General features: G+C 54.7%; 1 protein-coding gene and 1 long non-coding RNA gene across 3 annotated transcripts in view; one reads left to right on the top strand and one right to left on the bottom strand.

Annotated features, from left to right (window-relative positions):
* Nucleotides 1-3,749: 3,749 nt before the first annotated feature.
* LOC116856710 lies at nt 3,750-5,886 on the bottom strand. The gene is made up of 2 exons (XR_004380611.1): nt 5,844-5,886; nt 3,750-4,718 (listed from the first exon to the last, which is right to left on the bottom strand). It is a non-coding gene; the product is annotated as an uncharacterized LOC116856710 (long non-coding RNA).
* A 231-nt stretch (nt 5,887-6,117) lies between these two features.
* PRKAG2 (protein kinase AMP-activated non-catalytic subunit gamma 2) overlaps nt 6,118-14,533 on the top strand; it is a 244,449-nt gene continuing 236,033 nt past the window's right edge. For both annotated transcript variants that reach the window (XM_032840244.1, XM_032840245.1), the window contains exon 1: nt 6,118-6,358. In XM_032840244.1, coding sequence (XP_032696135.1) covers nt 6,245-6,358 — 114 coding nt within the window. In that variant the 5' untranslated portion in view covers nt 6,118-6,244. The remainder of the gene's footprint in view (nt 6,359-14,533) is intronic.

Below are 14,533 nucleotides of genomic sequence, written 5' to 3' on the forward strand. Positions count from 1 at the left end.
AACCAGAGCCCTGAACTGAGCCTCTCGTGGGCTCTGTCTCTGTACAAAACAGGCATTTATTGATTGCGATGTGAAGTGCTAAGGTTCAAGGACAGGGAGAGACACTGGCAAGTCTGTGCACGGGTTTTTAGTTCCAGGTGTGGCTGAGCCCTCTGGAAGGGACACCGCTTTCTCTGAGTCAGGATGGAAACCGCATCTGCGGCGATGAATGGATGTCAAGAGTCATGTCTGTAACACACCTGAAAATCCAGGGCACACACTGGAGCTCCACTCTCCAAACACAGCCAGTCCTAAGGCACTGTAAATGTGCTTCTTCTGCAGTCTTGTTAAAACAAAACAAAACAAAACAAAACAAAACAAAAAACCCCTATCTGGCATTCTGGATGGATCCCAGTTCTGGATCCCAGCTGTGAGTTACACGAGCAAATGGTTAAGAGAGGTGTCTCATGTGAGTTCATGTTCACATTTGCACTGTAGTATGTGAACTTTGGGGCTAGTACAATTGACTAAGAAATTTTCTTTGTTTGGGAAATTGCTATCAGTAATTTGCATTATTTTATCACGCCCCAAATAAGTTGAGTGGGAGGTCAGAAATCAGTCCTGAGCCATATTCCGATAATAGGGTATTTGCAATTTCCCTGGGTTGATCTGTATGCATATCATGCATTCAATGCTCGGGACTAACCAACATACACAGACCTTTAGTCAAACTCTGCAGCCCAGGGAGTCCAAACCCACTCCCTGGGTGAGAGGAAACGTTGGTCACCAGAACAAAAGTCACATGGAACTCTGTAAAGCAGTTATGAAAGCAGCCATCGGCAGAACCCAAGACTTCATTCCCAGCTAATGCTGTTTACGTGACCACAACCCTTAGTCAAGGAAGGGGACATAATTGCTGGGATTACCTATTCTTTTATTTAGCAAACAGACGCCTCTCCGCTGCACAGTGCTGTGGGTCACACGTATCCTGCCTGCTGAGTCTGTCATTCTTTAGAACTGCTGAGTGGGTGTTTCGGCACAGAGCCCGTCAAGGCACAGCTGCTCTCTAGAGAAATATGTGAACAGCAAGTCCGTCCTTTGGGAGAACATTGCCACAGAGCTTACCTTTAACTTAATTTGAAGTACTTGGGGGATTGCGGGAGCAGGACGACCCGTAGTTCACTGGCATTTTGGATGAAGTGTCATCCGTAACACAGAGAAAGGAGGCAGCTTGTGTGGGTCCCCCGCAGGAAAAGGTTGTCAAGAGATAGACTGCCCCAAAGCAGCCCTCCCCACTGGTCCTGGGTGCACCTACGGCTCTATCCTTGAACTGATATTAGTGGCCTCCTTTGCACCAGGGAGCAAAAGCTTTCCCAGGCTTACATAATCGGTGCCCGTGTTTAAAGGAAAATAAAAATCTGAACGTGACCCTTAGCCCTGGTTTTCATGATAAGATGACAAGACGCACTTCTCTGGTATCCAACGCATTAGCAAAGCATTCGCAGAGAATCCTCAGTCCAGGCCCTGTTTCATTTTTCCAAGAGGAGCTTTCTGCACAGAACTGAGTGACCGGTTTCCTAATTACACAGACCTACTCAGCTAAGATGTCGGTGTCTCTCCAAGGTCACCCTGAAGGAATTTCCTAGATAGTATTGCTAGCCGCGCACGAAGCTTTTAAAAGCAAAGGGGGCCATGCTGTTTAGTTTCTTTCCAGAAAGCCCTGAGAATTAAAATCAATAGATAGAAGTTAAAGAGACCGCAAAGCACATTCTGACAGCTGGTCTCCGTTTCCCTCCTCTGTAAAAGTCTCTGAGAGTTCGAGGGGATTTTAATAGAAAAAATTTTGGAACAGCAATTACACAAACACATGTGCGGTTTGAAATGGGGTGAAGAGCATCTCCTCCCGTAGAGGTACAAGCCTACAAACGCCCTAGCGTTGGCTCTTAGTAGGTGCTGTATATCGATCAGTACGTCTCATTATTAATAGCCTGCACAAGCGAGGCCCCGATGGAAACATCTTCCACAAGCCCCCTTTCCCTGAGAGGCACTGTTCTGAGCCATCTGTGGTGAAGGACTAGGGGCCTTTAGTTTGCTTTCTGTTTTTAATTTTCAATTCATTGTGCAGGGGTACTCCTGAAAAGCTAAATAAAAAAAGGATTACCAGAGCAATAAAATTAACAAAGATGTGCGATATATACAAAGAAGAGAAAATACAAGCTCCCTGTTAAAGAGGCCTTAGAAATCTTCAGAAGATTCTCTTGCAGAAGGGAGAAAGAAGTGTGTTGCTCACAGTTACAGAGCAGATCAATGGCAGCCCTGGGGTAGGACTCAAGTCACACTCTTGGAGCCTTTAAGGTGCTTCCCTCGGCCCCCCAGGGTCCTGGCCAGCCTCCACTTCTCATCCTTCCATCGTCAAAAGGACAGGGCCACACCAGGGTCAGGCGGATGCCTCTGGGTAAAATTCTAAGGGGGCACCAAAAAACTCTATCATGATAAGTCATATCTCAATGCAATTATTTTTTATAGGCAAGGCGACACTGTGGTAACAAATAATTATCAGTGTCAGTGACTTTACCCACGTTGATCAAGTCAGAAGTAAGTTGCCTTCCCCTTTCTTACTGGACACCATTTGGAACATGTGGCCTCTAATGACGGCAGTGGAGGAAAAGTGATGGAGGCATACGGACTCTGCCTAATGCAGAAATAATGCACATTAAATCTACTCACATGTCATTGGCCAGAATTAATTACACATTCTTAGTCTAACCGCCAGAGCACTGGAAAATGGAGAGGACCACACAGATATTTGGTGACCCGACACTTTACTCAGACCCCATGTGCTAGCTTCACTGCATACATAGCCCACGATACACTCACACATCATCTTCCACTTTCATGTACAAAGCTTATATAGATCACATATAAACCTTACATATAGTTATGTATATAAGCTTGTTATACATATATATATATATATATATATATAAAATCTGTAGACTTTTATGTATACAAACTTTATCTTATGCTCCCCAAAGTCAGAATTTTTTTTAAACACAGGATCAGTAACGCTGTTGTCCTGAGCAAAAGGAAAAGTCAGTTAAGTTTTTCAAATTTTTAAATTTTGATACTGTGTTCAGCATAGCTTGTGTTGCATTATTTTTGAGAAGGGAGTCATAGGTCAGTGCCTTCAGAGACAATCCGGGCAAGGGTCATCATATGGACACAGTTGCTTGGCACGCCACTGGCTGAGCTGTGTGCAGCGAGATGGAGGCGAAGATGGGGTTCGGAAGGCATCGTAAAGCAAAACCACCACAAAAACTCAATACTAAGACTCCACTGATTAGAAGATATAGGATCAATTTATTAATATCTTTTCAGAAGGTTAAAAAAAAAGTCTGTAAGCTTCTTCTTTGGCAAGGCCTATAAAAAACACCCAGCTCTCAGAACTATTAACATATGTAACAACAACAAAAGGCTCTTAAAACGTAGACAATACGGTAAAACTTTATTTTTTTTTTAAGATTTTGCTTATTTATTTGATAGAGAGAGAAAGAGAGAGAGAGGACAAGCAGGCAGAGTGGCAGAGGGAGAATGAAAATCAGGGAGCCCGCTGAGCAGGGAGCCCCATGTGGGTTCCATCCATGGGATCATGACCTGAGCCAAAGGCAGACCCTTAAGCTTAACCGACTGAGCCACCCAGGCGCCCCTACAGTAAAACATTTTAATTTAGGATCCCCAGGCACTGAAGTCTGCACTCCAGCAAAATAAACTCAGAGAACACATAAATTTTATTAATGAATGATTGGGTGTATTTGCACAAAGCAACTGACAAAAGAACCTATTAGAATTTCTCACCACTGCCCATTAGCCAGGACAGGCCCCTGACAAAGCTTTTAGCCTGAGCATTAACCCAGGGCTTCCGGATTCTGAACCCTCCCTCCTGGTTCTTGCTGACTTCCCTTCCTGTCTCCTTGCTCCTTCCCACCTCTCCCTCCTCCCTTCCCAAGTCAGTTCTCATCAAATGGGATGATTTCCATGCCCTGGAAAATTATTACTGTGACAGGGATTAAAATGCTGAGCTAAAGAGATGAAATTTAAGGGACAGCTGGGGAGTCATTTTGAGCAGGTAAGAGTGGGCTCCCTTGGTGGCAAGGTAACGCCCCCCCCCCACCTCCTTTTCTGCTACTAAGCAGTGTTTCCAGCATTTAGGGTACTAATGAAGGCTCATGCCCCCCTCCACCAGCCAGTCAGAAAAGGTCAAAGTGTGAAATTCCACACCTGTGGAACCAGAATGTTTACCTGGTTTTTGAACCCAGACTAGTCCCCTCCAGAGCATCTCTACCTTTGGTCAAGCAAGGAAATGCTCCAGGATTTCCCAGTCTGGCTCCGTTCTGGATTGGAGAGCAGGGGAGAAAGAGAAGGACGATACAAATCCCTAGGAACCAGGAACCACCCAGACTGCAGGGGATTCACACCAGATGACAGAAGGAGGGTTGGAAGGAACCGGGAAAGATGGCTGAAACCCTTGGCTTCTGGCTGGGTGGGAGGCACCACCTAAGAGGTGTCCCCGGGGCCGGCTAATCCCCCCTCCTGCGAGGAGGGGACTCCTTAAATCTCCACACCTGGACAGGAGTTAAAGCCGGCCCGTCACGTTCTTTCTCTGATTAGAGCGAGAGGCGGAGCTGACGTCAGCATTCAGGGCGCTCCAGTGACTTCTGGGGTCACTACGTCCTCAGGACCTAGAGCGGGAAAGGAGGCGTCTCCCGACCGAGCATTCACCCCACTTCCAGCCGGGAACCAAGGTCGCGCCATCCTGGGGCGCTCGGAAAGGGAACGCCACCCCCCAAGTCCCCCGGGCCCGGGCTATGGACGCGCCAGGGCGGCGACGCGGTGGCACGTGGAAGCCTCGCCGGGGGTTCCAGGGTTCTCCGCACCCCTTGCTTCCCGCAGTCCTGGGAACTCCGCGTCTTCTGCGGCGCGGGGCTGCGGACCCTGCGCCCGCACTTCCCGCTGCTCCGCTGCGCAGCCCCGGGGGAACCTGGGAGGAGCCGGGTGTGGCGGCGGTTCGGGGCGGGCTGTGACCAGCCGCACTCCCCGCAACACCGACCGAGCTCCGGGCGCGCTGGGGTCCGCACGGCGCGCGGAGACGGTCCGGGGCCGCCGCTTCCCCGGAAGCAGGCGCGGGTCAGCGCACATCCCCACGCGAGCCGGGGCTTCCGCCGCTGCGGGGGCGGCGGGCTAGGGCGCGGGGGCGTGTTGCCCGGGGCCGGGCGTAGACGAAGACGCGGGAGCCACGAGACGCATCACAAATGGGCTCCCGGCGAGTCCCGCGTCGCCGCGGCCGCAGGGGAGGGAGGACCCCGCCCGCAGGGCAGGCGACCTCGTGCGGCGACCCGGGGGCGGCTCGGGGCGGCGTGGCGAGCCGGCGAGCGGCGTGCGCCGTGCACTTCCTGTTCAGCGCACGCGGCCTTCCACCGCCCCGCGCTCGCCGAGCCTGCGTCCCGGCCGCGCCGCCCCTCGCTGCCGGCTCCCTGTCCCCGGGACGCGGCGCGGCGGAGGGACGCAGCGGGCGCGCCCTCGGGCTGGCCGGGCCCGGCCAGCCGAGCCGCCGCCGGAACCCCGGCGCGCAGCCGAGCGGGAGCCCAATTGCCTGGGCGTTCGCGTTTGCGCCTCCCCCTCCCGCCTCCCCTCTCGCCCGGCGGGGGGACGGGCCGAGCTCCAGACTCCGGGCTGGTTCATTCTGCAGCCGAGGATTATATTTACATACAAACTGTCTCGCTCTGGCCAGACGGTCCGCTTGGGCGCAGGCACGGAGGGTTGTTTCCCAGATTACTGTCCTTCCGTGCACCTGCCTTGCGGATTACCTCTGGGAATCCGTGGGAGGAGCTGAGAGGGTGGAAAATGCTGCTTCGCTTCGCAAAAGGAAGAAAACTTTGTCACCCGGCGGGGGACCTCTGCCACGCGTAAGCGGGAGAGACACCAGAGCCTGTACGGCCTCTGGCTTTAATTTTGCATCGCTGAGCTCTAAGGAGGAAGAGGACACGTGAACTCCGCGCCCACGCCGACCGCCATCCGTCCCCGGCGGCGGCGGCCCGAGGTACCTGCGCCACCTTCCCTCCCCGCGGAAGTCCCCAAGCGGTGTCTTCGGGGTGGACGGAGGATAATAAAGAGCTCGCGGCTGGAGGCCGGCAGCAGGGGCCGGGCCGGGAAGGAGAGGACCGAACTGCAGGAACGAGTCACCCGGAATTAACTTCTGGTGAAAGTTATGGGAAGCGCGGCCATGGACACCAAGAAGAAGAAAGACGTTTCCAGCCCCGGCGGGAGCGGCGGCAAAAAAATCCCCAGCCAGAAGAGGCGTTCGCTGCGAGTGCACATCCCGGTGAGTGCCCGCAGCGCGGTCCCCAGCTCCCCACCCTCGCGTCGCGGTTGACCCCGGCGCCGAAGCGGTTAACGCGGGACGCCCCGCGCGCGCCGTGCGTGCCCCTCCTGTCACTTCGGGCGCTCGGGGATGGGTGGCGGCGCAGGGTCGAGCTGGGCGGCCGAGCTAGGCTCCATCTCTCTCCCCAGCGGCGTGCGGCCGGGACTCGGCGACCGACTGCAGCGGGGGCGCGGGAGGGGGCGCGGGGCGCGGCTGGTGGCGGGCTGGGCGTTGCCCCGGATCCCGCCCGGTGCGGGTGCTGGGGGCGGTGCGTAGTGTTGTTTTGTTGAAAAGGACGGTGTGGACTGCACTCGGGAGAGGTGGAGCCGCGCGCGGCGGCCGGGGACGCAGGGGAGGGGCGGAGGGCGGGGACAGCAGGCGGGTGTGTATTGGGGGGGTGTGGATGTGTGTGGCTGTGTAGCTGTCCCCCCGCCAATGGACCTTCCTCCTCCCCAATTCCCCTCGGGGTGTGCCGGGGCCCGGGGCGGGGAGCTGCTCTGCAGCCGCTCCTTTTGCCTGCTCCCTCCCTCCACCCCTGGGGGGAACATTTCGGGCTACCGGGGACTTGGGATTCGCTAATACACGCGGAGCTGCTGCGAACTTCAGCCCCGGCCACGCCGGCAGCCCGCGCCCGGACTTTGGCGACATCGATCGGTCTGCGGCTCGACTTTGTCCATCCCGGGCAGGGAGCGCCTCCATTCCGGGCAGGGAGCGCCCAGCGGGGTCTTGCGCCCACCCTAGGGTTTGCCTACCCAAGTAGCCTTGGCCTTCCCCAGCTTTCCTGTGGACAAGTCAGGTAGCAGGACGTGCAGCACGGCCCTTACCTGCACCCGAAAGAAACCCCCAACTGAGTCACGCCCCTGGCCTCCACCAACCAAGTGGATGTTTGTGCAAGCACACGTACCCGCAGATGCACGCGCCCAGACACACGCATATGCAAAGAGCAGAGGGCTCCAGAAAGAACGTGATTTTGTTCTCCCTGTGGTGATGACTGGTCCTAGGCACAGGGAGGGAGTGCAGGGTTGAGTCCCACTCTATTGAGTCCCACCCTCAGAGGCCTGCTGCAGACTGGGCAGGATTGGGGTGGGGCTGCTTGCCACTCACTTCCCCAGCAAACCCCACGAGGCCCCTTCCTTAAGCGTTTGTTGAAGGCAGCTCCTTTCCCTTGCCCACACTCGGATGGAGAAGGTCTGTGGGTGGTGGAGGGAGCCAGCCCTGCCTCTGCTGCTGAAAGCTCAGGGGGCAGGTAACCTGGTGCTCCGGGGCCAGCTGGGTGGTGACCCAAATATGCAGGAGTAAAAACCCCATTTTAGAATGGATTATTCTTGTTTACATGGCTAACATGAGACTTTTCAGCTGTATTTGTAAATGAAAACTTAGACAAGGGTATTACCAGTCTCCCTGGAGCGCCCATCCATCCATTCAGTGAGCCCTTTACCACTCTCTTTCTCCCATCTGTCAGAGATAATTTGCTTTGCCTACCTGAGAGTGATGTTGAAATAAAATAAGTCATGGGAAAGCGCTTGCAAATTTAAAGTATTATAAACACGTATGGCTATCATGTTGACATCAGAGCAACTGGTTTTAAGAGGAGAGGCATGGAGGGACGCCTGGGGAGCTCAGTGGGTTAAGCCTCTGCCTTCAGTCAAGCCCCACATGGGGCTCTCTGCTCAGCGGGGAGCCTGCTTCCCCCTCTCTCTGTCTGCCTCTCTGCCTGCTTGTGATCTCTGTCTGTCAAATAAATAAAATCTTTAAAAAGAGAGAGAGAGAGAGACATGGAGAAAAGAAAGGGACACCTGCCAGTGTCAGGTCCTATTGTACTGAGGCCGACTGCACGGTGTGTCCTCGGGGTCACTGGAGAGTTGCTGCTAGTGGTTCGTGTGGTCCAAAATCCAGAACCCAGAAAAGGGCTAAGAGGCCACACTGTGAGAACGGAAGGGCCATGATGGAGCTGGAATATCTGACCCCCCTTCTTGCTCGCTGGACATGATTTAGGCTGCTTTAAACAACCTTCTGGCATGTTCCATCCCTTGCTGAAAGTGCTGTTCACTCACGTGTTCCACAGCATGCGTGTAGTGCTCTGGTTGATGGTGAGATCTAGGGGAGCAAGAGAGGGGCTCTGTCTCACTCCTTATAGGACTTGCTTTTGCCGGTGGGACTGGGAGGTCTTGTCACTGACCACCTAGTAACAACCTGTTGATCTGTGCTGACCTAGGTGAGAGCTGTGCTCTAGCTGGGAAAATAAGGTGTTCAGGCAAATGCTAGCACATGTCCCAAGGGCATCAGATGACCGGTGCTGGTGGCACCTGCTTTCAGAGGGGACAGTGGGAGAGGTGACAGCGGACTGAGTGTTTGCAGAGAATCAGACCCAGAGCCAGTGGGCGGGACAGAGACACGTGTGAGAACCTGGGTCACTCCCGCCAGGGGACCAGCTTGAGCACCTCCCTGAGCTGGGGGTTGGATGACTGCTTTCAGGCACAGCGCGGAGCCCCTTCTCGGGGAAGAAAGGGTTTCAGAATCAGCGTTCTCAAAAACAGGCCAAGGCCTGATCAAGGAGGACTCTGAAGCAAGGTTGCCAGGTGTAGCAAATAAAAATACTGAACGACCAGTTAAAGTAGGATTTTAGATAAACGATGGGTAACTTTTCGTGTATGGATGTCCCGTGGACCCTTTGGGAAAACGTACAGTAAAAAATCGCCCACTGTTAGCTGAGATCCCAATTGAACCGGGCGTCCTGCCTCTTACCTGGCAGGTCTACCCAGAAGGCAGCCTGAGAGAGTGAGGACTTCGTCCTAAAGGTGCCAGGAAGCTGCTGCGGACACAGCTGATGCCCTGCCCTGCCCTTGCCCCCGTGGCTACCCAGTGTTCGTGGGGCCCTGTGGGACAGCTCCGCTCCCCGCCACCGCTGATCTCTGTGTTCTTGTCTTCAAGAGACCTCCTGGAGGGTGCCAATTTGCTCAGCCCCAGTGCAGGCTGGGCAGGAGTGTGGGATTGGGGTTATGCCCTAAGGGGTGACCCGCAACCAAGGAGGGACGTGGGTGGGGTGGTCCCCCTGCCTCCCCACTCCCTGGTGCCATGTGTTCCACAGGAAGGCCCGGAGGGTCCCAGTGGTGTCCAGGCAGGGCTGCCCACACTGGTGTCCATTCATTAATATACCCTTAGTGGCTCATCTGGCTCTCCTGCCTAGGATAGACTGCTGATTCTAAGTCATTGTCTTGCTCTCTTGGAGGGGATCCAAATTAAGAAGCAGTTAAACTTGGGGCATCCAGGTTGCTCTGTCGTGAAGTGTCTGCCTTCAGCTCAGGTCATGATCCCAGGGTCCTGGGATCGAGCCCCGCGTCGCGCTTCCTGCTCAGTGGAGAACCTGCTTCTCCCTGTCCCCTCCCCCTGCTTGTGCTCTCTCTCTCTCACTGTCTTTCTATCTCTATGTCAAATAAATAAATAAAATATTTTTTAAAAAGCAGTTAAATGTGATGAAAGGGACATCAGGAGAGTTCGCCTGGGAGCAGCACACACAGGGCTTTGTGGATCGAGGGCTCGTGGGCAGGGGGCCAACTCAGTTGCCCTGGCAAATATCCAGAGATGAGGGTTTGAGGGGCTGAACGCAGGCCTGATAGGAGCAGATAAGGGAAGAGAGGCTTAAGGATGGGAGGGCGGCATGCCTGATGGCCGGGGAGGAGGACGAGGATTGAGTTAACCTCACGGCTTCAGGGTAGGTGGTATAAGGAAGCAGGGGAGAGGTGGGGAGTTCAGTCCCAGCCGTGCTGAGCCGAGTACGGCAGAGTCCTCAGCCACAGCCCCAGCTGATCCCTGATGTCCTGAAAACGTCATTTCCAAGGACATTTGGGATTCTGAGTGGTGGGTCCTGGGACACCGGCAGTCCCGTGAGTGGGCGATTTGGTGGCGTCAAGTCCACCGGCAGGGAAGAGGCCTCCCGAGGTCTCCAGTGTGTCCACACAGCTTGTCCGCGCACTGAACTGGATCAAGTCCCATTTGGACACGATTGGCCTCTGTCTCTACCTCCGTATCTGGTGCATAAACAGAACCATGACCTAGAGTGTTCGGGGTTGGAACCACTGGAGACCTCCATCCCAGGCTCGGATCGTCTTAACCATCTTTACCCTCCTTGCTACCAAGAGCACCTGTCGTGCCCTGAGACACCAGAAAAGAGGGGTCCATTTTAGGGGAGGCCCTTGGGCCTGTGGGTTGTGACAGGTCTTGGGGACCCGGAATCACCCACTACATTAACTATGAATTGAATTTCATTGAAGGGAGAATGGCCACTGGGCCTAACAGAGGATGAGGCCCGACTTGGTGTTAGCCTCTTAGGTAGATGGGATCACCTTTCTGGGAAAACACTCTAGAGTCTTGTCAGGGGAAAGGGAAGGTGGGAGTCAGGAGAGAAGCGGCAGGGTGAGTGTGGACTCCTTCGGGGTTGCACTGGGCCTTAAAAGGAACAGGAGTAGAGCCTTCTTTAGAACCCTGACAGCTTGGTGTCTCACCCTGCTTCTCTTCCCTTAGCCTTCATCCCGAATGTAAAGCAGGAATAACAATGAAAGTGGTGGGAATGGTTTTGGAAAATAACTCTGTAGAAGCCTCGCTGGGTGTGGCATTCTGCCAGAACTTTGCCAGAGACACCGTTGTTCTTTCCCTTTTTCTTTCTCAGAAGAAATAGCTTCCCTGTTAATGCTGAAGTCCGTGTATTGCAGGCATATGTTACTTGATGTCCATCCCTCAGCATATTGTGGGTCTTTGGAACTGTTTACAAGCCCGTGATGGAGCAGGAGGCCACGGGGGAGCGGAGGGCTTCCAAGAAAAGGACCCTGCGGGAGCCTCTGGGGACACAGAGTCAGGTGCTGAGGAGCTCGGCCTTGTGGCAGTGCCTCCATCCTACCACGGACAGAAAGCACTTTCCCCTGGGCCTCTCGGGAGAGGTGCTCCAGAAATCCTCCGCAGTCACTGTGGACAAACTAAAAATAGAGCCAGGGGAAGCTGGCTGGTCAGAGAAGGTTGTGGAGACACCCCTTGGCTTGGACAGTCCTGTCGCTCGTGATGACTTTGACCGTGGAGTCCCCAGAGGGAAGCCTTGTGCTGCTTGAGGCCTGGGACCTCCCCTCCCCCCCCACTGGAGGTGGGCCTGGACCAGCATCCTGCATCACAGATCCACTCTGCTGAGAGACTCCAGAAGGGGGGGCACGGGCTGGCTGCAGGTGGGGGTGGGAGCTGTCCTGCTGCCCCTTGGGGCTGGAGGACCAAATGCCGAGAGCACTCACTACCTTTGGTCCCATCACCAAAGCACCCTGGACGGAGCCTCAGGGGAAGGTAAAAGGGGTGCCGTGCAGGACAGTGCGGGTATCAGTTTTGATCTTGGCCTTGACCTTGGTCAGTTTCTACCCCTTGAACAAGATTTTGCCGGGCAAGGGTTTCAAGCAGGGTCTTTCAAAGTGTGGGTCCTGGACCTGCTTAAGTCCAAGTACCCAGTGTGTGTTTGAGATCTGAAATTCCACGTATCAGCCCAGACCTACTGAGTCCGAATCTCTGAAAGGTGGGGCCGTGGTTCCGTGTTTCTGATAAGTTCCCCAGGTGCATCTCACACCTACAGTGGTTTAAAAACATTTGGTTTCCAACTTCCCTGGTGTTAATGTGGCTCTGTTTCTTCTGCCATGTGAGCCGTTCTTTCCACCTGGCTGTCTGTTTAGGTATCCATCCATCCGTCCGTCCACCTACTCGTGTACCTGCCTTTCTGTCTACCCATCTAGCATCACCTACCACGTGCACCGTTTGTCCTTGAGAAGAGGTGTCCTTGGCTACTGACCCTTGAACAGACAGGATCCTGCGGACTTCCAAATAAAGACGAGAGCCTGCCTCAGCCCCCAGCCCGGGCAGCCCCGTGTGGGCCGGCCTGTTAGGCCCCACTGTCTCGTTTCTTGACTCAGCCCTCTGGTGCATCGTGGGTGCCCTGAGCAGGCTCGTGTAGAGCCCACAGTATGATCTCGGGAGCTTCGGGCTTCCGATGATGGAGGCCCCAGAACTGTCCTGTGGCGCCAGGGTTTAATCAGTGAGGATTGGATACATCTCGCCAGATGTGAGTACGGCGGACTGGCGAGCGGGCTGCCCGGAGTGTGGGCAGAGCATGTTGGCTGAGTGCCAGGAATGCACCAGTCCGGCCCTCAGCCTCTGGAGGGAACGGGTAGGAAGAGAATGGATTGAGAAGTCCCTTCCCTGCAGGCCGTCTCCTGCAGAGTGTGTGTGGATCTCCACGGACCAGTTCTTGTGAAATGACCAGAGCGTGCACGAAACTCAGGGATTTGCTGAATCACTATTCCGTGCCTCGGGGTGCCCACCTTAGTGCTGGGGTGTACCCTTCTCTTGTCCTCTTGTCCCCACTTTACAGTGGCCCCACTGAGAACAAGCACATGCCCCGTCCCACGGTTCGATGACGCGCCGGGAGTGGAATGTGATCTTCGTTCCAGCCTGGCCCGTGCTGCCTGGTTCCCACTCTAGTACCCGTTGGGAGAGGGCTTCAAGACCCTTGGGCAAAGCAGGTTTTGAATACTGCCTAGTGTCCTCATGTCCACTACTGATGCCGTGGACCATGATTTCTCCCAAAGGACGTCTCTGGCAGTCAGGTGGCAAAGCCAGAAGCCGCCCCCTGATAGAGCTCGTGTGTTCAACATTGCGTCTTTACACGTACCATGTTAGAATTCTCGTTGCCTGATAAGTATCTCTGCCTTGCCTGTTTTTTTGCGGGGGGGGGCTGCCCTCCTCCGGTGAGCCCCAGCAAAGCTATATTCTACGGCTCATCTCCAGCCAGCGGTTGCACTTCTGAGTTTCCTACCACTTGCTGGACGGGAGGGGCACAGGGGCACTTGTACTTGCAAGCACCTTTCTGCCCGCTCAGACTTCATCCCGTGACTTCTGAGTCACTCTGTACCCGCTAAAACCATTCTGCAAACGCGTGTGCTTTTCGATGATGTGCACGGTGTTCAATGTTCCTTGACTATTTTCTTTCGCTTTTCCCATTTTCTGTTTTGTTCAGCTCACAGCCAAAGATGTTCTGTGTTTGGGCACCATTTCACTTTTACGGGGGTGACTCAGGCTACCGAGCTGGGCCGCGGACCCTCTTCAGAGCTGGGCCAGGATCCAGCGCTCTTTTCCCCGTTCTCCTCCAGCCACCCTCCCTCGGACCCTGAATGGTGAATACGGTCCACACGAAGCACCACTCTCTCCTGCATCTTTCAGGCCGGGGGACTGACCCATCTTGAAATACCATGACACCAACCAAATGTTAGATGTTATCAAGTCTCCTAAAATGTATGACCAAGGCCGTTGAGATGCCAAGCAGGCAAGAGTTGAGGCGGAGCCCTTAATCGGCTTGGTTAGCTGACTGTGATCTTGCCCTGAGATGGACAGAGGGGCCACGAGAGTCAGGCTGTGTCCCTGAGGCTCTGCCACGGGGAACCCTTCGAGACCGCACGCGTGGTGTGTGCATGGGAGCAGAGGAAGCCGCTGCTCCAGCCGGTGTGGCCCGCAGTGGAATGGCTAATCCCAGTCTCACTCTCTCTCTCCCACTGCCTACTTGGAAAATAATTTGATCTCCATTCTTTTCCTTCCTATTGACAGGAAACTCTTCTCTGCCAGCTCACGGCTTGTCGCAGACCAATCAGATATCATCCAGGCTTTGGGGCTTCTGCCAAGGCCTTTGTGTTTTAATATACTCTGACCTGACAGTGATGTTGCTGGCGAATGTACAAGAAAGACCAGTTTGCTCTTGGTAAACCCCTGGGGTCCAGGCCTTTTCCCATGAGGCCCAGGCTGTTGGAAGCCCTGCAGCTCTGTTACCCTCCTCCTGGGAAAGGGGGAGTCCCGAGGGGGCTGGGCCTGCTGCAGGGTGAAGCCCAGGGCAGCCCCAGAGTGGCCAGGGCGGTGCACGCAGGGGAAGGATGCTACCCGGCCAGGGGAGAATTTTAGAAAGTGGGACACCAGCTCCTCCGTTTTGAAAGAAAAGGAGGGCTGGGGAATTGCTGGGAATCATATTTTTAGTTAGGCAGGGTTAAAGCTGGCTCTGGGAAACCAGTCACCTCATTGCGTCTGTTTTCCAGTGAGACTGTGGCCCAAGGATACAAAGATGAACAG

This window comes from Lontra canadensis, unplaced genomic scaffold (assembly GCF_010015895.1).
Source record: "Lontra canadensis isolate GAN:19392208 unplaced genomic scaffold, GSC_riverotter_1.0 scaffold111, whole genome shotgun sequence".
In the NCBI taxonomy this organism is placed as follows: Eukaryota; Metazoa; Chordata; class Mammalia; order Carnivora; family Mustelidae; genus Lontra; species Lontra canadensis.